Raw genomic sequence first — 27504 nt, 5'->3', positions numbered from 1 at the left:
AAGTGCTGTTTGAATGAATGCTTACGAGCCTGCTGCTGCCTACCACTGCTGTCAGACTGCTCTATCAAATCATAGACTTAATTATAATCTAATAACACACAGAAATATGAGCCTTAGGTCATTAATATGGTCAAATCCGGAAACTATTATTTAGAAAACAAAACGTTTATTCTTTCAGTGAAATACGGAACCGTTCTGTATTTTATCTAACAGGTGGCATCCCTAAGTCTAAATATTGCTGTTACATTGCACAACCTTCAATGTTATGTCATCATTATGTACAATTCTGGCAAATTAATTACGGTCTTTGTTAAGAAGAAATGGTCTTCACACAGTTCGCAAGAAGCCAGGCGGCCCAAAGTGCTGCATATACCCTAACTCTGCTTGCACAGAACGCAAGAGAAGTGCCACAATTTCCCTAGTTAAAATAAATTCATGTTAGCAGGCAATATTAACTAAATATGCAGGGTTAAAAATATTTACTTGTGTATTGATTTTAAGAAAGGCATTGATGATTATGGTTAGGTACACAGTGGTGCAACGACAGTGTTTTTTCGCGAATGCGCTTGTTAAATCACCCGTTTGGCGGGGTAGGCTGTGATTCAATGATAAATTAACAGGCACCACATCGATTATATGCAACGCAGGACAAGCTAGATAAACTAGTAATATCAACCATGTGCAGTTAACTACTGATTATGTTAAGATTGACTGTTTTTTATAAGATAAGTTTAATGCTAGCTAGCACCTTACCTTGGCTGCTTGCTGCACTCATATAACAGATAGTCAGCCTGCCACGCAGTCTCCTCGCGGAATGCAATGTAATCGGCCATAATCGGTGTCCAAAAATGCCGATTGTTATGAAAACTTGAAATCGACCCTAATTAATCGGCCATTCCGATTAATTGGTCGACCTCTAATAGATATGTAATAGGACCATTATTCTGCATTGTGAATTGAATGTTTATTTTCTTATTGTTTAAAAGGAAAACCGATTAAAAAAAAAAAGTTTCAACATTAAAATGGAAGATCAGTGAATTACAACATCACTAGGCTGCATTCAAAATAAATCTCCCTCATCCCCCACAATTTGGCGGAGACTTGTGCCTTTTACTTTGAGTTTTGGTCCACCAGCTTCAAACAGCTGTAAAAACGATATTGTTTGTTATTGAAATCGAAAAGCCATTTCACAGCAATGTTTTCTCACGCAAATGGCAATTGAGCAAACCGTGTAGAATTTTAGCAACCAGAAAATGACAGAGCGCTTTCTACACTGGCTACTTGACCCGATTTCCCTAGACAACACAGCCACAAGTCAAAACAGTTTTCCCCATTTTGGGATGCCGGACCAGCGGGAGAAATCAATAGATGAATATCACAACACTGGTGGGTAAGTAAGACTGTGAAACACTATCATTCCACTATTGATGCAGATATATTAGGGACATTTTTGAAATTACAATCCAAAAATTCCTAAATATCCTATGTGTAGCACCTTTAAGCAAAATTGTCCATTTGTCACATCCCTACTTGTAACATTTACTGAGGTAAATTTACTAAGGTAGCCTAGCGGTTAAGAGCTTTGGGCCAGTAACAGCAAGTCCTCTGGCAAGGCACATAGCGATTTACAGGAGCAATTAGAGTTATGATAAGAGTGTCTACTAAATTAATAAAATGTAGAACATTTTGGCATGGCATAGGTTACTGTAGCTAGCTGCCTTTATATCATGTCTCAGGTAATGCATGCATTGGGTAAACTGCATGTGAAGCTTGTTTGAGGTGAACTTCAGTGATATGTTCATGACATGATAGAAAACTAACTAGCCAGCAGATTATGACCCTAATGTTACACTTGTTTACACTAAACTGCACTGGGTCGAAAACATACCTCAATCCAGGGATTAGAAATTGCATTGTACTCCGAATTGTCCCATTATGCTAACTGTTACACACGGAAGATTGAAAGACTGCTATTTTTTCCGGAAAGCTGCCTTTTCATCCTCGTGCTAGCTAGCAGTACCCACAGCAGCCATTGTGTGCCATTCCACAACAAAGGAGCTGATTGGCTGGAATGGCAGTGGTGGCTTCTACAATCTAGCCTGAGGACAAGAAGGGCAGTTTTCCAGTGAAATAGCAGTATTTCAATCTTCTTTTAGTTTGGATATAGGTCACATTTGGATAACAGTGGCACATCCCATCCCTGCAGGTACGTTTTCCGACCTATATCTCGTGCCTGCTCCGCATTGTCTTAATCTAACCATTATTACGTTCGACCCCAGTGCAGCTCAGTGTAAACAATCATAACATCAGTTGGGTCAGAATCTGCTGGCTATAGTACACTAGCTAGCTACACGCCCTACTCCAGGTTAGCTACAATGGGGAGTTTTGAATCCTGACTGTAGCTACCTAGCTAGCTATGTAGGCTAACTACCTAACGTTAGCATCAATGCAAAAATAGTGGATGAGATTGGGAAGAGAAAACTGTGCATGACAGTTGTGAAGGTGTTTTTCAACCAATGTCTATGTGGGCTGCCTGCTAGCTAGCTAGATCATGTTGACAAGAATGGAACAAAACGCTCGAGTCTAATTTAATTAGCTAGCTAAACTAGCTAGGTAGCTACCCAGCAAGCTTTCACTAAAGTAAAATGGTTGACGTGCTCTTGAAAAATGTCTTAATTTATACTCAACACACTAAATGTAATATGACATCCGTTTTAGCTAATAACAGGCAACAAAACAATGACCGGTAGCTGGCCAGCTAAATTAGTTTTCTTGCTAACGTTAGCTAAACCATCCGTGCGCACACCCAACCAAGACTCGTCGTACATCGTATCATTCTGCGAAATGTAGTTGCTCAGTTGGCTGTACACATATCAAATACACAATATAGCAACATAAATATAATTTTGCCCATACCATTGTCCGCATCTAGCTAGCTAGCTATGGAAATAGCGAGATGGTTCAATCGAGCTGGCCCATCTCCTCCCCCAGAATTCTAATCTGTAATTTCACAATTTGTACAGTCATAAAAAGTCACGTGTGTACAAAAGACACGGTTTTATGTTTGAATGTTCATAAATGTTACAATAACATGATGCATACCTTACCAACATCAACGTGTAAATTGTTTTACACTGTCAATCCCGGAATATGGTTATTCCCCGTTTAATCCAACCGAAATTGTTGGGTAGAATTCCAATCTAAAATCTAGCATTAATATCGGGGTTTCGAAACCTTGTAATCTGAAGCATTATTGCACAAAATTCGTTAGCAAAACGTTATCACCGAGATTATTTTTCTATTTCCCCCGTTTTTTCTATTTTCTTTAACAGTGGAGTGTGTCCCGTTTCTTTGTTCTGTAGCTAATCCAGTAAAATTGAAACTCATTCGCCTCCACTAATCCCGGTCCAACTCAACAACAGCATCTATTGGCTGTAATTTACATATAGCTAGGATTAAGGAACCTCTGGGAAACCATGGGGGGGAACTCGCCTGGAGAGGGTCGTGAGTTAAACCTGTTGTAAAAACAAACAAACAAATATCACACTCCGTGTTAAACATTTAACTAAATAACTAAACATTTACACTTGACTGCACAAAAACTGGTCTTAAAACTAATTGGGACTAATATAATGTATTATAAAGGATTATTATATATAATGGACAATGTATTATTTGGTTTGTTAATTTAGGTGCTTTTTAGAATTGACTCTCAACTATAGTGAAAAAGGAACACCTAAAATATACAATTTCAACATGTAATATGATAACAATACTTTACCTCTGTATGATACCAAGAGTTGAATTGTGAACTATTTTGGTCAGCCACCTGAGCAGTGCCCAAACTGTCCCTTTGCATGTGATCTAGCTCGCTTCATATACTTGGTGACATTGGCCAAATGCATAAATCATGAATAGCAGCCTACTTTGCCCCTAGTGTTTGAGTACAGTATTGTACTCTGTCTGGTCCCACTTTTAGAAGTAGATTTCTGAACACCTTCACAAAAATGTTTGTTGCTGCACTTTTTGGCAGCAATTTTCCCATGAATGATACATCACTTCCACAACTGAGCCAAATGTTTATTGTGACACCATTAGTCACCAGTGGGAGCTGTGTGTGTGTGTGTGTGTGTGTGTGTGTGTGTGTGTGTGTGTGTGTGTGTGTGTGTGTGTGTGTGTGTGTGTGTGTGTCTGCCTGCCTGAATGTGTGTGCATGTCCAGCAGGTAAGAACACTACAAACAAGATTTATTTGTGAGTGAGAAAATTGTAAATGGGTGTTAAATAAAGGCCTAATCTCGGTTAACCCAGAACTAAAGCCTTGCGTAATTGGTCAGCTGCTCATTACGTAGTCTGCACACGACATGAATAAATGCTTAACACATCAGAAAATATGTCCACATTAAATAAAACACCATAATCCTTTGCCCACATTGTTAACATTTAATGACTCAATCTCAGAAATCATTACAACATTAAGGGTACGAAGTGTTCCCTATCTGAAAAAGGCCATATACAATATCCAATAACAATTTGTTGCTTCAGTTTCGCTGACCAGAGGCCAGCCCTACACTTTGCCCATGAAATGTCAATCCCCAAGTCTTACATTCCACATTAGTCACATCAAAATAATGTTCTCCCAAAGACAGAGTCTGCATTCAAAATGGTGCACTACTTTAGACCAGGGGTAGAGCCCTGGTCAAAAGTAGTGCACAATATATAGTGAGCTCCAAAAGTATTGGGACAGTGACAATTTTTTGTTGTTGTTTTGGATCTGTACTCCAGCACTTTGGATTGGAATTTATACAATGTCTACGGGGTTTAAGTGCAGACTGTCAGCTTTAATTTGACGGTATTTTCATCCATATCAGGTGAACCTTTTATAAATTACAGCACTTTTTGTGCATAGAACCCCAATTTTTAGGGGACCGAAATAATTGGGACAAATTGACCTATATGTGTTTTAAAGTAGTCAAAAGTTGAGTATTTTGTCCTATATTCATAGCGTGCAATCGCTACATCAAGGGTGTGACTCTACACATTTGTTGGATGCATTTGCTGTTTGTTTTAATTGTGTTTCAGATTATTTTGTGCCCAATAGAAATTAATGGTAAATACTGTATTGTGTCATTTTGGAGTCACTTTTATTGTAAATAAGAATAGAATATGTTTCTAAACACTTCTACATTAATCCGGATGCTACCATGATTACGGATCATCCTGATTGATTCGTGAATAATGATGAGGGAGAAAGTTAGAGGCATAAATATCATACCCCCAAAAATGCTAACCTCCCCTGCTATTGCTATGGTGAGACGTTAGCATGTCTTGGGGGTATGATATTTGTAAGTCTAACTTTATCACTCATCATTATTCACAATTTCATTCAGGATTAGTTATTCCATTTTCATGTAGAAGTGTTTAGAAACAGATTCTATTCTTATTTACAATAAAAGTGACTCCAAAATGACACAATACAATCTGAAACACAACCAAAATAAAACAGCAAATGCATCCAACAAATTTGTAGTCACAAGCTTGATGTAGTCATTGCATGCTATGAATATGGGACCAAATACTGAACTTATTATTAATATTATTCTTATTATTTTTGTTGTTGTTGTATTTTACCCCCTTTTCTCCCCAATTTCGACATTGTCTCATCACTGCAACTCCCCAACGGGCTCTGAAGGTCGAGTCAGGTGTCCTCTGAAACATGACCCGCCTAACCACGATTCTTAACACCCGCCCGCTTAACCCGGGAGCCAGCCGCACCAATGCGTCAGAGGAAACAACGTTCATTTGATAACCGAGGTCAGCCTGCAGGCGCCCGGGCTGCCACAGGGAGTCACTAGAGCCCCCCCGGCCAAACCCTCCCCTAACCCAGACGACGCTGGGCCAATTGTGCGTCGCCCTATGGGACTCCCGATCACGGCCGGTTATGATACAGCCCGGGATCGAACCCAGATCTGTAGTGATGCCTCTAGCACTGCGATAATACTTAACTTTTTACTACTTTAATACACATAAGTGAATTTGTCCCAATACCTTTGGTCCCCCCTATGTACAAAAGGTGCTGTAATTTCTAAATGGTTCACCCGATAAGGAAAGAAAATACCGTCAAATTAAAGCTGACAGTCTTCACTTTAACCTCATAGTTATTGTATCATTTCAAATCCAAAGTGCTGGAGTATAGAGCCAAAACAACAAAACATTTGTCACTGTCCCAATACTTTTGGAGCTCACTGTACGTAGGGAATAGGGTGCCATTCGAGACGCAGGCAGAATATCAACTAATCTCCCAAGAATACAGTAATGGACTGCACTTAGAATCTCCCCGTTGGCTTGTTCAATGGAGATAATAACATTGGAAGACCGTAACGTATCAATTCTGTACATTGTGATTAGTTGTTTACATCCAGAAGGGAGGGATCATCCAGAATGGAGGAAGCAGTTACAGTTGGCCTCCATCAGTAATGGCACTCTATTCCCTATATAGTTCACTACTTTTCTGGTCAAAAGTAGTGCACTATATAGGGAATAGAGTGCCATTTGGGACACAATCTTTGAATGTTCCATTGTTTGCATTGTGCTCCAAACAGCCGTTGAGTGGCCTACTCGAATCAAAGGACAAAGTGATCCCAAGGCATTGATCCAGGTTGAACTTTCTTTAGATAAATGATCAACAATAGGAAGTTAAGACTTTCTTTTTTCTTTTTTTTTCTTCTCACGTGTATGAAAACACTACAAAGTGGTATGGTTTCCCGCTATCCAGTAAAGCCATAGTGGAATTAAGGATAACTCAGTTCAAATGAGTAAACCATTAAACTGATAGCTATTTGGTGCACATACGGCACCGAGTTGGATTGGTTCAGTTGGCTAAATACACTTTTACATTATGCACAGGTTTCAGATAATGCAGTTATATTCATATGTAGATACAACATCAGCCTAAATCCAGCAGCATCCCAGTTTCATTCACATGTTCGCTACAGAGCATGTTCGCTATGAAGCAAATTGAACGTCACTGGCCAAATCAAATCAGCTACAGTAATCTAAGAAGGATAAAAAAAGAAGTGTGGCAAATAAATAAAACAAAAAGTGATGGATTGAGGCCAAATTCTTAATCTTTGTTTTCAATCAGACACCAGAGTCATTTCATTCTCTGGAGTCACAATTCGTCCCTCATGGCTCATTGGGTCATGATCTCTAATAAACTAACATAAAAGGTTATCTCATGCCCAAACGTCCAATTCCATCCTTGGGTATGTAGGCAGGGTATGTGTCAGTTTTCAAAAGTCATACCTATAATTCTTCACCTCTGTCAACCACTTTACAGTATCTTCAAGCTGTCTTAAGTTTGGCTAATGGGTGTTTTTCTTTTTTGCAACAGATGAATGTACATATTGAGATAGAAATACATTGTTTTGGTAGTAACTGTAAACAGAAAATGTTGTCTGGAGTCCAGTGGAGTGCTAGTCCCAAGTCGTACTGACTTCTTCTTTTAAAATGTACCTCTGCATTTCCCCAATTCAAGATGAGCTCTTCTTCTCCTATATCAGTGTTGTTCCTGGGGAGCAAGCCATCAAATTGAAGAAGCTCAAATAATGTGTCAAATACATATCAGAGTATTAATTTAGGGCAGATTATGCCTTGTTTTAGAATAAAAAGCATTTTAAATGGAGATTCTCTATTGAGCATGCTTTTAAGTCTAGAACTAGTCTTTATCTGTGTTAGGTAAACCGGCTGTTAATGTTGTATTTATGTAACTCATTGTGGGAATGGCAATAGTGGCATTTAGTAAATCTCTAGACAGTGAGTAACTAACTGATCTATAACTGATCTATAGAGTTAAGATAAATGTAATTGATATGACATACAACATGTGTGATTGATGTGCTATTATGATGAATTAATACCTACATCTTGAGTAAAGGAAGAATTCTGTTGATGAATCCCATTGGCTGAATTTGCACCACCATGCACCTGAAAGAGAATCATGAAAGAAGCGTGCATTTACACTATTCAAACTCATATATCCTGACTTTTGTATCGAACATCCTTCGGTACCACTTTATATTAAATTACACTGAAACCATGCATTTATGTGGATGTTACAAAGGCAAGTACAGTGTAATTGCAGTGTTGTTAGTACTTTGTTACATGGTACATACACTGTTTGCCGTTCAAGAAACACATTTTTTTTTTTTTTACATTTGCCAATCAAACTCATGTTACCATTGCTGGTAAAGGTTTCTGTGACAAACTATCGCAAGGAGACAACAGTAGTGAAAAATGTACCCAATTATCATACTTGAGTAAAAGTAAAGTTACCTTAATAGAAAACGACTCAAGTAAAAGGAAAGTCACCCAGTAAAATACTTGGGTTTAAAGTAAATGTAATTGCTTAATGTACTTAAGTATCAAAAGGAAAAATATGAATAATTTCTAATTACTTATATTAAGCAAACCAGATGACACGATGTTCCTGTTTTTTAAATTTACATATAGCCAGGGGAACACTCCAACCCTCAGACATCATTTACAAACGAAGCATTTGTGTTTAGTGAGCCCGCGAGATCAGAGGCAGTAAGGATGATCAGGGATCTTCTGAATTGGACCATTCCCCTGTCCTGCTAAGCATTCGAAATGTAACAAGTACTTTTGGGTGTTAGGGAAAATGTATGGAGTAAAAAGTGCATTATTTTCGTTCAGAATATAGTGGAGTAAAAGTAAAAGTTGTCAAAAATGTAAATAGTAAAGTACAGATACCGAAAAAAAACCCAGACTTAAGTAGTACTTTAATGTATTTTTACATACGTACTTTACACCACTGGGAGACGATAGAGTGCCACATTTTGTTGCACACATTGTGGGAATTGTTCTGCTAAAACCATGACACGGCCTAACTTTTAGTGCCTGCAACTGTAGCTTATATTACATTAAATTAGGGTGACTGTAAGTCGCTCTGGATAAAAACTAAGTTTAATAGGGAAAAACAATCACAGTCATTGCAAGTAGACCCTACTTCAAAATAGCCACTATAAAACAAATTCTGTCCCAGAAAGGCAAAACAAGTGCTAGCTAGAGGTGGTCCTGTTCTAGTTTACCTCGCTCTTGTCTGGGTGCGTGCGCATGGCCTGCACCAGCTGGTCCACTTCCTGGTTGTGCTCCAGGGCTCCCCTCAGAGCCTCCTCTGTGCTCATGAGCCGCTGGCGCAGACGGGTCACCTCCGAGTCCAGGGTCGACGGGTCCAGCATAGAGTAGCGCCGGTGATCTGGGGACGAGCCCCTCTCCCTGCCCTGAGAACACACACAAAGCGTAAGGATCAACTGGGTGTTCATTAGGCACTAAAATAAAGAAAACAGACTTTAACAGAAATAGACTACCTTGACTTTTATAGTTGTGGGCCCTAATGAACACAACCCTTTTTAGTTATTCAATCCATTGCTGGAAAAATGTGGAGGGCTACATCTGTCATTGCTAGATCTGCCTTTGATATGACTACACAGAGTCAAGCATATTTTAAATCATATAGGATACAGACATGAACGAAATAATAGCCAAATACTGTATCCACTTTAAATAAGAAACATGGAACATGTATAATCTTAATCATGTAGACCTTTTCTACTTCTAGACCAGATTCCATCTTTGTGGGAACACAACAAACTGTGTCGTATTGATTAGTACACACCATAGCAAAACGTTTAGCAAAGAAACAAGCATTCCTCCTCGTTTCAGCCTGTTTACTCCCATTTGGTTACTAGTGAATACAACCCTAAGTTGATGGACACATGATGTGATGCGTAGCCAGCACTGTGATTGACATCTCCCAGCCCCTCCCCTCTCACCAGCAGGAGCAGTTTGTCTCTCAGGGTCTTGATATCATCCTGGAGTTTCTGCTCCTTCACCCTCCACTCAGCCTTGTGCACCTCTCGGCTCAGGTCTCGGTCCAGGCCGGGCGAGTGGCGAGGGGAATCCAGCAGTAACACCCTTAACTCATTCAGACTCCTGACACAAGGGGACGATACAATAAAGAATACCGTTAAGATTTACCCTTGCCTTACTGATTCAGGGTAGCCTGGTCCCAGACCTGATTGTGCTCTTGCCAACTCCAATGATGTCATTTGCATGACAATTCCCCAGAGTTGGCAAGAGAGCAGAAAGAGACTGGCACCCAGGCTAGATTCAGGGTTGTTTCACTATCAATGACCCAAACCTATCAATGATACATGGTATATTCTTTTTTCTCCATGAAAGGCAGACGACACAGTCAAATACTGCAAACTTAGGTGAACTAAGGGTCACTGAGATACATAATGTTGTGCTATTGTCCTTTCAATAAATGTTTGCTTATATTTCCAGGCCTAAGCGCTGTGCGTAATCTCCCTAAACGCCTTAGACTGAGTAATGGGACACTTTAAAGTAACATAGCATTCTCAGCTATGACAATGCATTGATTTGAGGGGTGAAAAGGCCTTTTGGGCCTACTTTTAATCAGGCTAATTTTCTCCATTACCTTAACTGCTTTTAACCTAAGTGGATTGATCCTCATAAAACAGATGTCTAGCATACGTCTAGGGACTGCATATCACAAAGACGAGTTGCGACTGTTTTGTCAGTCTTTGAAAACGCACGACTCTAGCACAAAATACTGTATGTGTAAAGACTGGGGACAGTTTCATACAAGTGCATTAGCAAACATCTAATCTCCTTCAGATGAATGTAAGCTATATCTTGTAGCAGTGGGTGGGCTGCCATGTTTTATTCCCTATTTCAAAGGGAAAATACTGAGCTGTGGTGTAAAATCAATAGTGTTCCCTCTTTCTCTCGCTCTCTCTCCATTAAATGACCTCTCCTTCTTCAGTAGCTCCTGGCTAATGACAACCAGCTGTCCCGATGCATCATGGGACTTCTTGGTCATGCACTCGAGGTCGGCCTCCAGGCGCATCTTCTCCTTGACCAGGGCATCGCCCTTCTTCTCACCCAAGCGAACTTTGCCCTCCAAGGCTGGTGGACAAAAAGAGGTTTGAGAAGGATTTAGAGTTAAATGTTTGGTTTGGACCAACAAGTGCTGCAATGTCAACGCTTTAAATATATATACACTGAACAAAAATATAAACGCAAAGTGCAACAATTTCAAAGATTTTACTGAGTTACAGTTCATATAAGGAAATCAGTCATTTGAAATAAATGAATGATGAATTATGAAATTATGAAATAAATGAATAAATTAAACTATGGATTTCACATGACTGGGAATACAGATATGCATCTGTTGGTCACAGATACCTTAAAAAAAGGTAGGTGCGTGTATCAGAAAACTAGTCAGTATCTGGTGTTACCACTGTTTGCCTCATTCAGCGCGACACATCTCCTTTGCATAAAGTTGATCAGGCTGTTGATTGTGGCCTGTGAAATGTTGTCCCAATCCTCTTCAATGGCTGTGCGAAGATGCTCGATATTGGCTGGAACTGGAACACGCTGTTGTACATGGTAAGTATGCAGGCCATGGAAGAACTGGGACATTTTCAGCTTCCAGAAATTGTGAACAGATCCTTGCGACATGGGGACGTGCATTATCATGCTGAAACATGAGGTGATGGCGGCGGATGAATGGCACGACAATGGGCCTCAGGATCTCATCACGGCATCTCTGTGGATTCAAATTGCTATCGATAAAATGCAATTGTGTTTGTCGTCCGTAGCTTATGCCTGCCCATACCATAACCCCACTGCCACCATGGGGCACTCTTTTCACAACGTTGACATCAGCAAACTGCTCGCCCACACGACTCCATACACGTGGTCTGTAGTTGTGAGGCCGATTGGACATACTGCCAAATTCTCTAAAATGACGTTGGAGGAGGGTTATGGTAGAACATTAAATTCTCTGTCAACAGCTTTGGTGGACATTCCTGCAGTCACCATGCCAATTGCACGCTCCCTCAAAACTGTGGCATTTTGTTGTGTGACAAAACTGCACATTTTAGAGTGGCCTTTTATTGTCCCCAGCACAAGGTGCACCTGTGTAATGATCATGCTCTTTAATCAGCTTCTTGATATGCCATATGTGGCAGGTGGATGGATTATCTTGGCAAACATTTTTTGTGCGTATGGAACATTTCTGAGATCTTTTATTTCAGCTCATGAAACATTAGACCAACACTTTACATGTTGCGTTTATATTTTTGTTTAAAAAAAGGATATGTATATTCAGTCACCAGTCAGTGAAATGATTTATTTTTATTATTCATTTGTTTTATTATTAATTAATTTAGTTTTATCATTTCATTTTAAAAATATTTTCATGCAGTATATTTGAGAGTAAATGTTCTCAGGCAATCAAATACTGTACATGTAGTTGATAGAGAATGAAGGTGTCGTATGTCAAGACATTCATGGAGTGCAAAATATAATAAATTGAAAAAAGAGAGTACATACATACACACATCTATTGACTTGAATCGGTTCTAGATATCAAAGAATGTTCAATAAAAGGTGAAAATATACTCCACACATTACATTCTATGCTCCCATGGGAATTTATTTGACAATGTCTCAACCAATCAGGTCTTCATCAGTGTGCGGAGTCTCGTTTCACCTTTAACGCAACATATCGTAGTCGTAGCAGTATCATTTACCAGTTATCTGTGATTTCAGGGCATCGACATGTGATGTGAGAGTAGAGACCTCTTTTTCTCTTTTGGTCAGATTCTCCATAGTTTCTGAAAGAAACGTAAAACCACCATTGGTCAAAAGCCTTGGAATCTAACTACCGTAAAACTTAAATTAATAGCCTGGGCGTTTATTTGCTTAAATCAATGAACACAACAGACGCTTATTAGAGAAAGGCTTCTATTTCCTTAACCCATACAGCTTTTGCTCATTTGCATAGTACATTTTGTTTAATTCTACCATTCACTTCCAGCATTTTAATGAATTTCTTCATTTCCTTCACTAATGTGTTATCCTTTACACACTGTGTCACATATGTTTTGTTTTAGTATACCTCTTGACAGAATAATTATTCTCCTCTTTGACTGTGCATTTTCGGCAGTTCTTACTTTTACCACGAGGACGATCGGATGATTTCTGCAATAATGTCTATCTGCAGACTGTGGTTACTACATGCCGCACCCACTACATTCTGCGCCAGCAGTTCTGTTAACGTTACGCCACAGTTCTGTTAATGTTACGGCGAGGGAAGTAGGTAGCTAGTGTAGCCAACCCAACTCTTGCGTGGCACTATTGGGTAGTGGCACTATACGTTACGCCGCAGTTCTGTTAACGTTACGGTGAGGGAAGTAGGTAGCTAGTGTAGCCAACCTTTGCTCTAACGTTAAAATAACTGTGCGAAAGCAGTGTTTAGCAGGCGGGGGCGAAGGACACTGTGTGCCGGTGTCCTACATTTATTTAAAAAAAATTATTTGACCTTTATTTAATTAGGCAAGTCAGTTAAGAACAAATTCTTATTTACAATGACGGCCTACCCCGGCCAAACCCTAACCCGGACGACGCTGGGCCAATTGTGTGCTGCCCTATGGGACTCCCAATCACGGCCGGTTGTGATACAGCCTGGAATCGAACCAGGGTCTGTAGTGACACCTCTAGCACTGAGATGCAGTGCCTTAGACCTCTGCACCACTCGGGAGGCTGGTAAATAGCTAACAGCCTCAATGGCAGTGGGCGTGGCATATAGTAAGTGGGTGCAGCATGTAGTAAACACAGTCTGCAGATAGACCCTTCTCAATTTCTGTCTTTACACCCGATGTTGACTGTTTTGTGCATGCCAGTTAGCTAGCAGTTCTCAGCTGTTAGCAGCCAAGGGCTAGCTGTTTCTTACTGGCAGTAAAAACGGATGATTCCAATAACTGAAGTTTTACGGTATGCAAGGTCCTCAAAGTACAATCAAAAGCCTGCAGAGGTCTGACATTTGAAATGCTTTACTATAACACAGTTTGAACATTAAGGGTCTTTAAAACATCCTCATTTACCTAAAAATATGTTTACAGTAACAATACAATTTAATTAACCCGGTTAACATTTACGATACCTTCAACATTCTGTTTTAGCTTCATCTTTTCCTCCAAGATGTCATTATTTTCTATAACCTGAGAGGGAGACAAAATTGAGAGTTAAAATCCATGACAACTCATTGCTTTATTTGTTTATTGAGGGAAAAGATATGGAAACACACAAGGAACTAGAAAAGCATGGATATCATGTGGAAGTATTTTACTTACTTGTGTAAAGAATGTTTCTAGAAAGCTAGCATTAGATCACATGAATAAGGACTTTAGCGCCAATCTAAACGCAACCTTAGTTCATTTTATAGTTGGGTCACAGGACTCTAATCTCATCTGGAGCACAGCATAGCATATACAACCAATGCTACCACAGTTATCCCCCCAGAGGACTCACGTTGGCATCCTGTGGCATGTGGTGGTCATCCTGCACCGCCTGCAGCCGGTTCTCAGTCACCCTCAGCTTCTCCTCCATGCTGTAGAGCTCCTGCCTGCTCTGGGCCTCGGCCTTCTGCAGGGCCTTGTAGTCCACCATCTTCTTCTCAGCCAGCTCCAAGCGCTCCCGGAGCTCGTCTCGGGCACCGTCCTGCTCGCCCTGCAGCCTCTCCAGCTCGCCCACCCTCAGCTGGGCCTTCTGGAACTTCTCCCAGACCTCCCTCAGCTCCAGGGTCTGCTGGTCACTCCTGGCCTTCGTCTGGGCCTGGCTATTCCAGTTCTGGCTGCTCTCGCCCAGCTGGTCCTTGGCATCCTGCAGGCGGGAGCGCAGATCGTCACGCTCCTTGGCCAGCATGGCTGCCTCGATCTCATGCCTGGCCTTGAGATTCTCCAGCTCCAGCTGGTGCTCCATGCGCAGGCTCTCCAGTGTGGTCCTCAGCTCCTGGGGTTCCTGCTCCTGGCCTTTGGCCAAGCCGCTGGACAGCGAGGCCTTCAGGTCCTCCAGGGAACGCTGGTGGTCGTTGACCAGGGTGTCCAGCTTGACCTTGAGGAGAGGGATACAAGATTAGAGAGAGAGGGATACAAGATTAGAGAGAGAGAGAGAGAGAGAGAGAGAGAGATACAAGATTAGAGAGAGAGAGAGAGAGACCTACATTTCCAAATTAGTAATTTAATTCCCTTTATATTCTGAGAATAGTGCCTCTCACCTTCCAGTTGTCCATCATCTCCATGTTCTCTGTAGTGGCCTGCTGGACTCTCTGCTTCAGCTCGATGATCTCCTGGCTCTGTTTGTCCACCATGGCTTTCAGTTTGTCTGTCTCCTCCTGGCCCGTTGCCACTGCAGCCTCGTACTTCTCCCTTAGCTGGCTGCTCTCCTTGTGGTGCTCCCGGCCTGCCGTCAGGAGCTGCTCCCGGAGCAGAAGGGTTTCCGACTGGGCCACCGGCCCCTGGGTGGAGTCCCCGTCCTTGGCCGCATCCCGGAGCCGGACCTGGAGCTCCTCGATCTCGGCCCGCCGCAAAGCCAGCTCATCCTCCAGCTGCATGACGCGGCTCTGCTCCTCAACCGTGCTTTGCTGTGGAGGCAGAGAGAGAGAGAGAGAGAGAGACCGTCATTGCCTTAATGTGGTTTGAGTCATTACTGAAACTGTCAGGAGTATCATTCCCGTAACAGAATGACATATCCATTACCGGATAGTGTCAGTCCTGTAACGGGGATGACGTCTTGCCTGAAACAGGATGACATCTTTCAAGCACCAAGCGTTCAAATAAAATGCTTGAATACAGCATGCAGGCCCAGGAAAAGAGGACTATTGAAACTCATATGAACGTACAAGCTGGGCCAGCAGACTGCTCAGCATTACAGTGGAAATCCCTTGGTTTGATGAAACGCTTTGCTCGCAGACATCAAAAACAAGTTGAGCTTTTAAAATCAGCAGGTGCATTGCAACCTAATGAAAAGAAAGCAAGCCATTCTTTGCTATTTTGTCACTCTAGAAGCCAGGCAGATGCACAAAGCCCACACAGAAACCCCCAGACATAACACTACACATAGATAGGCAATCACTAGGAGCACACATAGCAATTAAAGTGTGACATTTTCAAACATCCAATTAAAATGACAGAACTCCATGTTTGACAGAGCAGACATAATGACACGGAGTGCATAGTATGTTAATACAGACTATTGAGGCAAAATCAACGCTACAGTTTATCAGTTTCTAGAAAAAGTAGTTATCAAAAAGTTTCCTAATAGCATTCAGATAATAATTAAGTTCAAGAAAAAGGCAAGATTGACTTCACAAGATCAACGTCGTCAAAAATAGACAACTGGGAATCAAACAGTTTAGATAGCTGAACGAAACGACGAGTCCATTTTGTTTCACCTTGGTTCTCTTACCCAACCTCAAGGGTGCTGCATCAAGTCTGCGTCTTCCCTGTAGGTAAAATCAGTATATTTGTAGCTCTATATAACATTCATGACCCAAATGTGCTAAGTGTGTTTCACCACAAAAAGATTGTGTGACTGTATAAGGCAAGATTATGGTCCTCAGCAGAACTTAATGGAAGTTTGACATTGGTGCCAATTCTAATATTATGCCACCAATTTAACCTCCTTATAAACTAATGCAAAATTATGACATCAACAGTGGAAACGACACTGACTACAGCTGACAATCGCTCCAGCATTGCACCCATGCGAACTCAAACAAGATTTTTCTGAGTGGGCGGCAAAAGGAACGAGGAAAGAGAGCCAAGAGAAATAGAGCTGAGAGCCAAGAGAGAAATAGATAGAGGCTGTGTCTCAAATGGCACACTATTCCCTATAGAGCACATATGGCTCTGGTCAGAAGTAGTGCACAATATAGGCAATAGGGTACCATTTGAGACGCAGACAGAGATAGAGAGGTTTTCTATTGGATGTGAGGCCAATTGTTCATTCATTAATGAAATAATCAATTCAGGTTACACTTGTGCAATTTGTTTGCCTGATTACTCAGACTCCTTGTTCCAGCCAAACGCTACACCACGTCCACAGACATTCGTTTCTTATCCGCAATGAGTCTGGATCTGAGTACCTCTCCGACCCATCACCGAATGCAAACACATTCGGGGATTTCTGATTGGTCCAGAAACCTATGGGTTGGGCCAGAGCCAGAACATACGTAGGTAAAGTGGCGGTTTGAAAATTCGTCATTGGCTTTGATACTCTGATTGGTTAAATTACTTTGTTTTGTACAATGCCCCTCGTCACCACAAACAACTTCATTGATGGCAGTCTCAGACTAAAGTATTTAGCAACGACAGAGTAGTGGAAGAATTTAGTGTGAGTCGTCAGGCTTGAAATTTGTTTCTCTCAACATGAAACCTAATATCGGTACAGAGCATTCCTGGCATTGGTAAATAAATCAGGGCAATGGCATCCAATTCTGATTGTAGTCTATGCCGTTTGATGATGTAACTGACAGGATTTTCTGTATGAGTGACTGAGTTTGGAAACAGGTGCAGGACAGGAATGACAAGGATTTGTGCTGCAAGTCCCACAGCAACCAAAACAAAAGATACAGGGGAGAAGCGCAAAGGAAAATGGATACAGGCAGGGGCTCTAGGATGGGCTAGCTTTTCCAGTTACCCGATTCACCTCTAATTCTTTCTGAAGCTTTTCTGCTCTCGACTTTTCGAGGAACAGATTCTGCTCAAGCTGCCGAAAACGGGCATGCTCCAATTTCGTCTGAGTCTACAGAGAGGAAAAGAGAACGGAGAGAGACCAGAGGTAGAAAAAAAGACAAGACACAGAAACCTGTACAGATTGAAGAGACTGTGTGAAAAATACACATCACATGTGATTTTCTGTAACAGCTGTCAAAAGATTGGAGGAGGATAGACATTTACATTTTAGTCATTAGGATTAAGTGCCTTGCTTAAGGGCATATTAGTCAGATTTTTCACCTAGTCAGCTCAGGGATTCAAACCAGTGACTTTTCCATTACTGGCCCAAGGCTATTAACCTACCTGCCGCCCCTAAACATTGAAAATGTGAAACGTCCCTCTGTCTATCTTTGCTCACTTCTTGTTTTAATCGCTATGTTTGGCACAGGCTTTTGGTCACTCTAACCTAACTGAGCATCATAGTGTCGACTGCTACCAGCCTACTACTCAATATCTTTCACATTACACTATAGAAAGAGCAAAATTCTATCACTTTTGCTAAAGTAATCTTATAAACACACATTCTCATCCCTTCAAAACATGTTTATCAAACTATTGTTGATCTAAGCTTTTTACCAAACGGTAGATAAATACCTCAAGGTCTCCTTTGGTGATTGACTCTTCCTCCACTCTGAACTGAAGGTCTTCCACTTTCCTGTAATAACACATCGGCCACAAGGTGTCGGGGCAGTGCCACAGAAGAGCATCACGACCCAACAAATGGTTTCTAAAACAATTTACAGTACAGTGACTGCATACATTTTTGACATGCGTATTTGAGCCCTGTGGGGAATGAACCCACGACCTTGGCGTATCTAGCACCATGCTCTTAATAACTGAGCTACACAGTACCACACCTGGATCAAATACATACGGACAGTGCATGAAGTAGAATTAAATAGGTGTGGGTACTCATTTTTGGTGACCGTACTCATCATAAAAGGTGCCAGTACTCCAGCAGTAGAAAATTAGAGGAGTCGGACTCAGTACACTGTATAGGAAAGCATTGTCCCACTTCAAGAACTGCATACAGTATGTCAATTCAATCACTTGAGGTACACTTGACTACTAAGCTTGCCCTGTGCAATGGAATAGTCCCAAAAGTGCTAAATACTCCCACCCTGAAAACTGGTCAGGTTAAATCAAGCGCACTTTAAGTATGTGAAAGTGTTTGACATATGTATTTGGCACAGGTCTGATCACAGCACCGACAACCATGGATCCGTTCCAAATGGCTACCCTATTGAAAAAAGTAGTACTATATAGGGAATACGGTGCCATGGGACACATAATATCTATTTTACTGGAACAATAGATTTTATTCACAGCTGAAAGTTCTACCAAAGATGGCTAGTGCAGCTAGCTAATAAAATGATGTGTATTTTAAAAGCAGGGCATATGAAAATGACAATGCCCTAGCAATGTTCTTCTGAGTAGCATAAATGGAATAATAGAGGGGATTTTCGCACTTGAGGAAGGTTTTAGTATTGGTTTCAATTGCCGAAATGACAATAGTAATATCCTGTTGTCATGAAAGTGGAAACTTTTTTATATACACTGCTCAAAAAAATAAAGGGAACACTTAAACAACACAATGTAACTCCAAGTCAATCACACTTCTGTGAAATCAAACTGTCCACTTAGGAAGCAACACTGATTGAAAATAAATTTTACATGCTGTTGTGCAAATGGAATAGACAACAGGTGGAAATTATAGGCAATTAGCAAGACACCCCCAATAAAGGAGTGGTTCTGCAGGTGGGGACCACAGACCACTTCTCAGTTCCTATGCTTCCTGGCTGATGTTTTGGTCACTTTTGAATGCTGGCGGTGCTTTCACTCTAGTGGTAGCATGAGACGGAGTCTACAACCCACACAAGTGGCTCAGGTAGTGCAGCTCATCCAGGATGGCACATCAATGCGAGCTGTGGCAAGAAGGTTTGCTGTGTCTGTCAGCGTAGTGTCCAGAGCATGGAGGCGCTACCAGGAGACAGGCCAGTACATCAGGAGACGTGGAGGAGGCCGTAGGAGGGCAACAACCCAGCAGCAGGACCGCTACCTCCGCCTTTGTGCAAGGAGGAGCAGGAGAAGCACTGCCAGAGCCCTGCAAAATGACCTCCAGCAGGCCACAAATGTGCATGTGTCTGCTCAAACGGTCAGAAACAGACTCCATGAGGGTGGTATGAGGGCCCGACGTCCACAGGTGGGGGTTGTGCTTACAGCCCAACACCGTGCAGGACGTTTGGCATTTGCCAGAGAACAACAAGATTGGCAAATTCGCCACTGGCGCCCTGTGCTCTTCACAGATGAAAGCAGGTTCACACTGAGCACTTGACAGACGTGACAGAGTCTGGAGACGCCGTGGAGAACGTTCTGCTGCCTGCAACATCCTCCAGCATGACCGGTTTGGCGGTGGGTCAGTCATGGTGTGGGGTGGCATTTCTTTGGGGGGCCGCACAGCCCTCCATGTGCTCGCCAGAGGTAGCCTGACTGCCATTAGGTACCGAGATGAGATCCTCAGACCCCTTGTGAGACCATATGCTGGTGCGGTTGGCCCTGGGTTCCTCCTAATGCAAGACAATGCTAGACCTCATGTGGCTGGAGTGTGTCAGCAGTTCCTGCAAGAGGAAGGCATTGATGCTATAGACTGGCCCGCCCGTTCCCCAGACCTGAATCCAATTGAGCACATCTGGGACATCATGTCTCGCTCCATCCACCAACACCACGTTGCACCACAGACTGTCCAGGAGTTGGCGGATGCTTTAGTCCAGGTCTGGGAGGAGATCCCTCAGGAGACCATCCGCCACCTCATCAGGAGCATGCCCAGGCATTGTAGGGAGGTCATACAGGCACGTGGAGGCCACACACACTACTGAGCCTCATTTTGACTTGTTTTAAGGACATTACATCAAAGTTGGATCAGTCTGTAGTGTGGTTTTCCACTTTAATTTTGAGTGTGACTCCAAATCCAGACCTCCATGGGTTGATAAATTGGATTTCCATTGATTATTTTTGTGTGATTTTGTTGTCAGCACATTCAACTATGTAAAGAAAAAGGTATTTAATAAGATTATTTCTTTCATTCAGATCTAGGATGTGTTGTTTAAGTGTTCCCTTTATTTTTTTGAGCAGTATATATATATATATATATATATATATATATATATATATATATATATATATATATATTCAATTGCTCTAAGCAATTTATTATTTATATACTTTTGTGCCACAAATGAATCATTCCATAGAAATCCCTGACACCGTACCTTTTCTCTTCTTCAAGCTGATTGGCCAGCTCTACTTTGTCCTTCTGAGTGCTTGCCAACAGAGTTTTGACTTGCTGGAGGTTGCTTTCAGTCTCTGTGACATACTGTAATCAGAGAAAAAAACATATCAGGGATGAGCTATATCACTAAGTGCTTTGACAAGTTCTCAGTAAGTACACTTACCAATACTAATTTGGCCTGGTTTACGTGTACAGTGAAATGTACAATGAAAAGAAACATTGATGAATGAATCATGTTTTATTTGTCTAGTTGAGTAGATTTCTTTGTTGTAGTCTGTTGATTACACAATAAGGGTCAGTTTCCCAGAGGTTCTTTCCACCTCAAAAAGCACAATAAAGAAGTTTGACAGCCGCCATCTCAGATTGTTCTGAAATCGTTTATTTTGTTAGGAACATATATAATTTGATCTCTGAGAAATTAAGCTAATTGATTGCACCCAAAGCGTCACTTTTAATATATAGGATTCTTATAACATTCAATAAATATATTACCTAACATCTGATTTGGACCAAACCTTTTTCCAACAATGAGTTACACATTTTCAAAATGTATCTGTCTGACAAGTAGTATGGAGCTGAGGCTCTGAGTTTTGTTTCTTCATCCTATGTTATGTATTCTCAGTGAATTTGGTGTGTTTCATCCAACATCCTAATGTTACTAGGTTCTGACCACTACATGGTGCTGTTCCTGCTATTAGGAGAAAAAGGTTTGTATTTTCAGGTCTCTCCAGAGATGTTCGATCGGGTTCAAGTCCAGGCTCTGGCTGGGCCACTCAAGGAAATTCAGAGACTTGTCCCAAAGCCACTCCTGTGTTATCTTGCATGTGTGCTTAGGTTCATTGTCCTGTTGGAAGGTGAACCTTCGCCCCCGTCTGAGGTCCTGAGCGCTCCGGAGCAGGTTTTTATCAAGGATCTCTCTGTACTTTGCTCCGTTCATCTTTCCCTCAATTGTAACTAGTCTCCCAGTCCCTGCCGCTGAAAAACATCCCCACAGCATGATGCTGCCACCGCCATGCTTCACCGTAGACCAGAGAATCTTGTTTCTCATGGTCTGAGAGTCCTTTTGGCAAACTCCAAGTGGGCTGTCATGTGCCTTTTACTGAGGAGCGGCTTCCGTCTGGCCACTCTACCATAAAGGCCTGATTGGTGGATTGCTGCAGAGATGGTTGTCCTTCTGGAAGGTTCTCCCATCTCCACAGAGAAACTCTGGAGCTCTGTCAAAGTGACCATCTGATTCTTGATCATCTCCCTGACCAAGGCCCTTCTCTCCCGATTGTTCAGTTTGGCCGGGCGGCCAGCTCTAGGAAGTCTTGGTGGTTCTTAACTTCTTCCATTTAAGAATGATGGAGGCCACTGTGTTCTTGGAGACTTTCAATGCTGCAAAAATGTTTTGGTAACCCTTCCCAGATGTGTGCCTCGACACAATCCTGTCTCAGTACTCTACGGACAAGTCCTTCGACCTTACGGCTTGGTTTTTGCTCTGACATGCACTGTCAACTATGGGACCTTATATAGACAGGTGTGTGCCTTTCCAAATTGTGTCCAATCAATTGAAATTACCACAGGTGTACTCAAAACAAGCTGTAGAAATATCTCAAGATTGATCAATGGAAATAGGATGCACCTGAGCTCAATTTCGAGTCTCATAGCAAATGATCTGAATACTTATGTAAATAATAAAAACCTGTTTTCACTTTGTCATTATGGGGTATTGTGTGTAGATTGATGAGGATTTTTATTTATTTAATACTTTTTATTATAAGGTGTTAACGTAGCAAAACGTGGAAAAAGTGAAGGGGTCTGAATACTTTCCGAATGCACTGTATATACTGGTTGTTGGGTTGGGATTGGTGTGGGGTGTGGGGGGTCCGTGGTTGGCTTTTGACCATTTCTTTGTCTTACCCGTCGTTAAAAAAAACTTTGGATGTTAGGTACTATAATTGAATATTATATTATTAATAATTATTGTATCCTATCAATTAAAATGGCCAACTTGGGTGCAATCAATTAGCTTAATTTCTCAGAGATCAAATTATATTTCAACAAAATGTTTCCGTAATGCTTATCTTATCTGTTTTTAACTACAGAAACGATTTCAGAACAATCTGAGATGGTGGGTATCATGGCTTGCTGAAATTTTAAATAAAAGGTAAAAAAACATATACATATATATATATATAAATAAATGACATGGAACAACCCCAGACACAGATACATTTTAGTCCTGGACTAAAAAAAAAACTCACTCGAAGCACACCTCGGGGCGAACCAGAGCACAGTAGATATGCTTTCCTGCAAGTGTGTATTTGTGTGTGTCAGTCAGTTCCAATGATGTACAGTACACACTACTACAATACCATTATTTCAATGGATAACCACCATTGAGAATGCTTTTTAGTCTTGGATTAGGCTTAATCTGGCTGGGATACCAGCCCTATATGTTGTCAACTTCCATATCTAACAGATTAATTTGTCTGACAAATATGCAGTTGCTTTTCTCTTAATTCAGTCAAGAGCCCAGTCATTGCATGACTCATCAACATGTGCAGACTCATTGGGATGACATATTAAGACATTTCCCTGGTTGAGTCAGAGTGGGTGCTGCTGATTTGGCTGGTGTGAGTGTGTAGTCTGCAGTGACCGTGACAGCATGCAACTACAGATGTAGGATCTTAATTTGAGCCAGTTATTTACAGCAGGAAAATAGTCCTGCAGCAACAGGAAATGTGAATTATTATGTGGATTATAATTAATGGAAATTTTTTGTAGGGCTTGATATATTTTGAAGTGGAAATTACAAACCTTAGAAGCCTTTTTAAATCTTGAATACACTACAAGTTTGCATTTCCTGCTGTGCAAAAAAATTCTTAGCAACAAAAGAGTGATCAATTTAAGATCCTACATCTGTATAATGACAACCTATTCCCTATGTAGTGCACTATGTATTCCCTGTAATGACAACCTATTCCCTATGTAGTGCACTATGTATTCCCTGTAGCTCAGTTGGTAGAGCATGGCGTTTGCAACACCAGGATTGTGGGTTCGTTTCCCACGGGGGGCCAGCACAGAAAAAAAACAAAAATTATGAAATGTATGCATTCACTACTGTAAGTCGCTCTGGATAAGAGCGTCTGCTAAATGACTAAAATGTAAATGTAAATGTATATGGTGCCAATTCAAATGCCCCTGTCACTGTCGCTGCACACATGCTCACACCCAAGTGCACTATATAGGGAATATGGTGCTATTTTGGAGGTAGCCAAACTGTCACCACTGTCCTTGCACAGCCAAACGGCTTTTATGGCTAATTACCATCATCATCACCCGTGTTGGGATTAGTTACTTGGAAAAGTAATATATTACATAGTACTAGTCACATTTAACAAAAGTAAAGTGTTACTTTACAATATTTCTTTGTGTGGAAAGTACTGCATTATTATTAGTTATATTACTTTGTGTTAGTTTCATGAAAAAAAATCTCAATCTCAGTTTATTTTACTGTTGGAGGGAGCAAGGCAAGCCGCGCACGCTCTACCAAAGATAAGCGACTAACTCAGGTTTGATCACTAGTTTCTCCTTTCATCTGTGGCGCTGCTTTCCTGTGCTAGTCTACAAGTGATATACACAGAGTAGAAAACATCAAGAACACCTGCTCTTTCCTTGACAGACTGAGCAGGTGAAAGCTATGATCCCTTATTGATGTCACTTGTTAAATCCACTTCAATCAGAGTAGATGAAGGGGAGGAGACAGCTTAAAGAAGGATTTTTAAGCCTTGAGAAAATTGAGACATGGATTATGTATGATTTTCCCTTCAGACTGTGAATGGGCAAGACAAAAAATTGAAGTGCCTTTGAACAGGGTATGGTAGTAGGTTCAAGGCGCACCAGTTTGTGTGAAGAATTGGGTTTTTCACACAACAGTTTCCTGTGTGTATCAAGAACGTTCCAGACGCCTCATAAGTCCTTACCTGGCAGCTTCATTAAATAGTACCCGCAAAACACCAGTCTCAACGTCAACAGTGAAGAGGCGACTCCGGAATGCTGAACTTTTAGGCAGAGTTGCAAAGAAAAATACATATCTCAGACTGGCCAATAAAAAGAAAAGATTAAGATGGGCAAAAAAACACAGACACTGGACAGAGGAACTCTGCCTAGAAGGACAGCATCCCGGAGTCGCCTCTTCAGTGTTGACTTTGAGACTGGTATTTTGCGGGTACTATTTAATGAAGCTGCCAGTTGAGGAATTATGATGGATGTCGGCTTCTCAAACTAGACACTGTAATGTACTTGTCCTCTTGCTCAGTTGTGCACCGGGGCATCCCACTCCTCTTTCTATTCTGGTTAGAGCCAGTTTGCGCTGTTCTGTGAAGGGAGTAGTACACAGCGTTATACGAGATCTTCAGTTTCTTGCCAATTTCTCGCATGGAACAGCCTTAATTTCTCAGAACAAGAATAGACTGACGAGTTTCAGAAGAAAGATCTTGTTTCTGGCCATTTTGAGCCTGTAATCAAACCCACAAATGATGATGCTCCAGATACTGAACTAGTCTACAGAAGGCCAGTTTTATTGCTTCTTTAATCAGTACAACAGTTTTCAGCTGTGCTAACATAATTGCAAAAGGGTTTTGTAATGACCAACTATCCTTTTGAAATGATCAACTTGGATTAGCTAACACAACGTCCCATTGGAACACAGGAGTGATGGTTGCTGATAATGCGCCTCTGTTGATATTCCATATATTTTTTTCAAATCAGCAGTTTCCAGATACAATAGTCATTTACAACATTAACAATGTCATTGTATTTCCAATCAATTTGATGGTATTTTAATGGACAAAAATGTGCTTTTCTTTCCAAAACAAGGACATTTCTCGGTGACCCCAAATCTTTGAACTGTACTGTGTGTGTATATACAGTTGAAGTCGGAAGTTTACATACACTTTAGCCAAATACATTTAAACTCAGTTTTCACAATTCCTGACATTAAATCAGAGTAAAAATTCCCTGTCTTAGGTCAGTTAGGATCACCACTTTATTTTAAGAATGTGAATGTTAGAATAATACTAGGGAGAATGATTTATTTCAGCTTTTATTTCTTTCATCACATTCCCAGTGGGTCAGAAGTTTACATACACTCAATTGGTATTTGGTAGCATTGCCTTTAAATTGTTTAACTTGGGTCAAATGTTTTGGGTAGCCTTCCACAAGCTTCCCACAATAAGTTGGGTGAATTTTTGCCCATTCCTCCTGACAGAGCTGGTGTAACAGTCAGGTTTGTAGGCATCCTTGCTCAAAAACGCTTTTTCAGTTTTCTATAGGATTGAGGTCAAGGCTTTGTGATGGCCACTCCAATACCTTGACTTTGTTGTCCTTAAGACATTTTGACACAACTTTGGAAGTATGCTTGGGGTCATTGTCCATTTGGAAGACTCATTTGCAACCAAGCTTTAACTTCCTGACTGATGTCTTGAGATGTTGCTTCAATATATCCACATAATTTTACTGCCTCATGATGCCATCTGTTTTGAGAAGTGCACCAGTCCCTCCTGCAGCAAAGCACCCCCACAACATGATGCTGCCACCCCCGTGCTTCACGGTTGGGATGGTGTTCTTAGGTTTGCAAGACTCTCCCTTTTTCCTCCAAACATAACAATGGTCATTATGGCCAAACAGTTCTATTTTTGTTTCATCAGACCAGAGGACATTTCTCCAAAAAGTACGATGTTTGTGCCCATGTGCAGTTGCGAACCGTAGTCTGGCTTTTTGATGGCGGTTTTTGAGCAGTGGCTTCTTCCTTGCTGAGCGGCCTTCCAGGTTATGTCGATATAGGACTCGTTTTACTGTGGATATAGATACTTTTGTACCTGTTTCCTCCAGCATCTTCACAAGGTCCTTTGCTGTTGTTCTGGGATTGATTTGCACTTTTCGCACCAAAGTACATTCATCTCTAGGAGACAGAACGCGTCTCCTTCCTGAGTGTTATGACGGCTGCGTGGTCCCATGGTGTTTATACTTGCATACTATTGTTTGTACAGATGAACGTGGTACCTTCAGGCGTTTGGAAATTACTCCCAAGGATGAACCAGACTTGTGGAGGTCTAAAGTTTTTTTTCTGAGGTCTTGGCTGATTTCTTTTGATTTTCCCATGATGTCAAGCAAAGAGGCACTGAGTTTGAAATACATCCACAGGTACACCTCCAATTGACTCACATTATGTCAATTAGCCTATCAGAAGCTTCTAAAGCCATGACATCATTTTCTGGAATTTTCCAAGCTGTTTAAAGGCAGTCAACTTAGTGTATGTTAACTTCTGACCCACTGGAATTGTAATACAGTGAATTATAAGTGAAATAATCTGTCTGTAAACAATTGTTGGAAAAATTACTTGTGTCATGCACAAAGCAGATGTCCTAACCGCCTTGCCAAAACTATAGTTTGTTAACAAGAAATTTGTGGAGTGGTTGAAAAACGAGTTTTAATGACTCCAACCTAAGTGTATGTAAACTTCCGACTTCAACTGATATACACAATGGATAGTCTATTGG

At 41.2% G+C, this 27504-nt stretch overlaps 2 protein-coding genes across 11 annotated transcripts in view; both read right to left on the bottom strand.

Moving 5' to 3' along the window:
• LOC106567554 (general transcription factor II-I repeat domain-containing protein 1) overlaps positions 1 to 3436 on the bottom strand; it is a 50181-nt gene extending 46745 nt beyond the window's left edge. For 2 of the 5 annotated variants that reach the window (XM_014137008.3, XM_014137009.3), the window contains exon 1: positions 3103 to 3435. In XM_014137008.3, coding sequence (XP_013992483.1) covers positions 3103 to 3113 — 11 coding nt within the window. In that variant the 5' untranslated portion in view covers positions 3114 to 3435. Of the gene's footprint in view, positions 1 to 2916; positions 3026 to 3102 lie in introns of those variants that run through there. The other 3 variants (XM_014137013.3, XM_014137012.3, XM_014137010.3) reach the window with 3 other exon arrangements.
• A 982-nt stretch (positions 3437 to 4418) lies between these two features.
• Positions 4419 to 27504, bottom strand: part of LOC106567552 (CAP-Gly domain-containing linker protein 2) — an 82232-nt gene continuing 59146 nt past the window's right edge. For 3 of the 6 annotated variants that reach the window (XM_014137002.3, XM_014137003.3, XM_014137004.3), the window contains exons 7-19: positions 20940 to 21043; positions 18265 to 18325; positions 17603 to 17698; positions 16347 to 16397; positions 15171 to 15536; positions 14426 to 15007; positions 14058 to 14115; positions 12646 to 12729; positions 10855 to 11011; positions 9853 to 10012; positions 9109 to 9300; positions 7922 to 7984; positions 4419 to 7568 (exon numbers count right to left, since the gene is read on the bottom strand). In XM_014137002.3, coding sequence (XP_013992477.1) covers positions 7557 to 7568; positions 7922 to 7984; positions 9109 to 9300; positions 9853 to 10012; positions 10855 to 11011; positions 12646 to 12729; positions 14058 to 14115; positions 14426 to 15007; positions 15171 to 15536; positions 16347 to 16397; positions 17603 to 17698; positions 18265 to 18325; positions 20940 to 21043 — 1986 coding nt within the window. In that variant the 3' untranslated portion in view covers positions 4419 to 7556. The remainder of the gene's footprint in view (positions 7569 to 7921; positions 7985 to 9108; positions 9301 to 9852; positions 10013 to 10854; positions 11012 to 12645; positions 12730 to 14057; positions 14116 to 14425; positions 15008 to 15170; positions 15537 to 16346; positions 16398 to 17602; positions 17699 to 18264; positions 18326 to 20939; positions 21044 to 27504) is intronic. The other 3 variants (XM_014137005.3, XM_014137006.3, XM_014137007.3) reach the window with 3 other exon arrangements.

This window comes from Salmo salar, chromosome 13 (assembly GCF_965601325.2).
Source record: "Salmo salar chromosome 13, fSalSal1, whole genome shotgun sequence".
Taxonomy (NCBI): domain Eukaryota; kingdom Metazoa; phylum Chordata; class Actinopteri; order Salmoniformes; family Salmonidae; genus Salmo; species Salmo salar.
The sequence above is the reverse complement of the archived record's forward strand: the minus strand, read 5'-3'. Positions and strand labels throughout refer to the sequence as shown.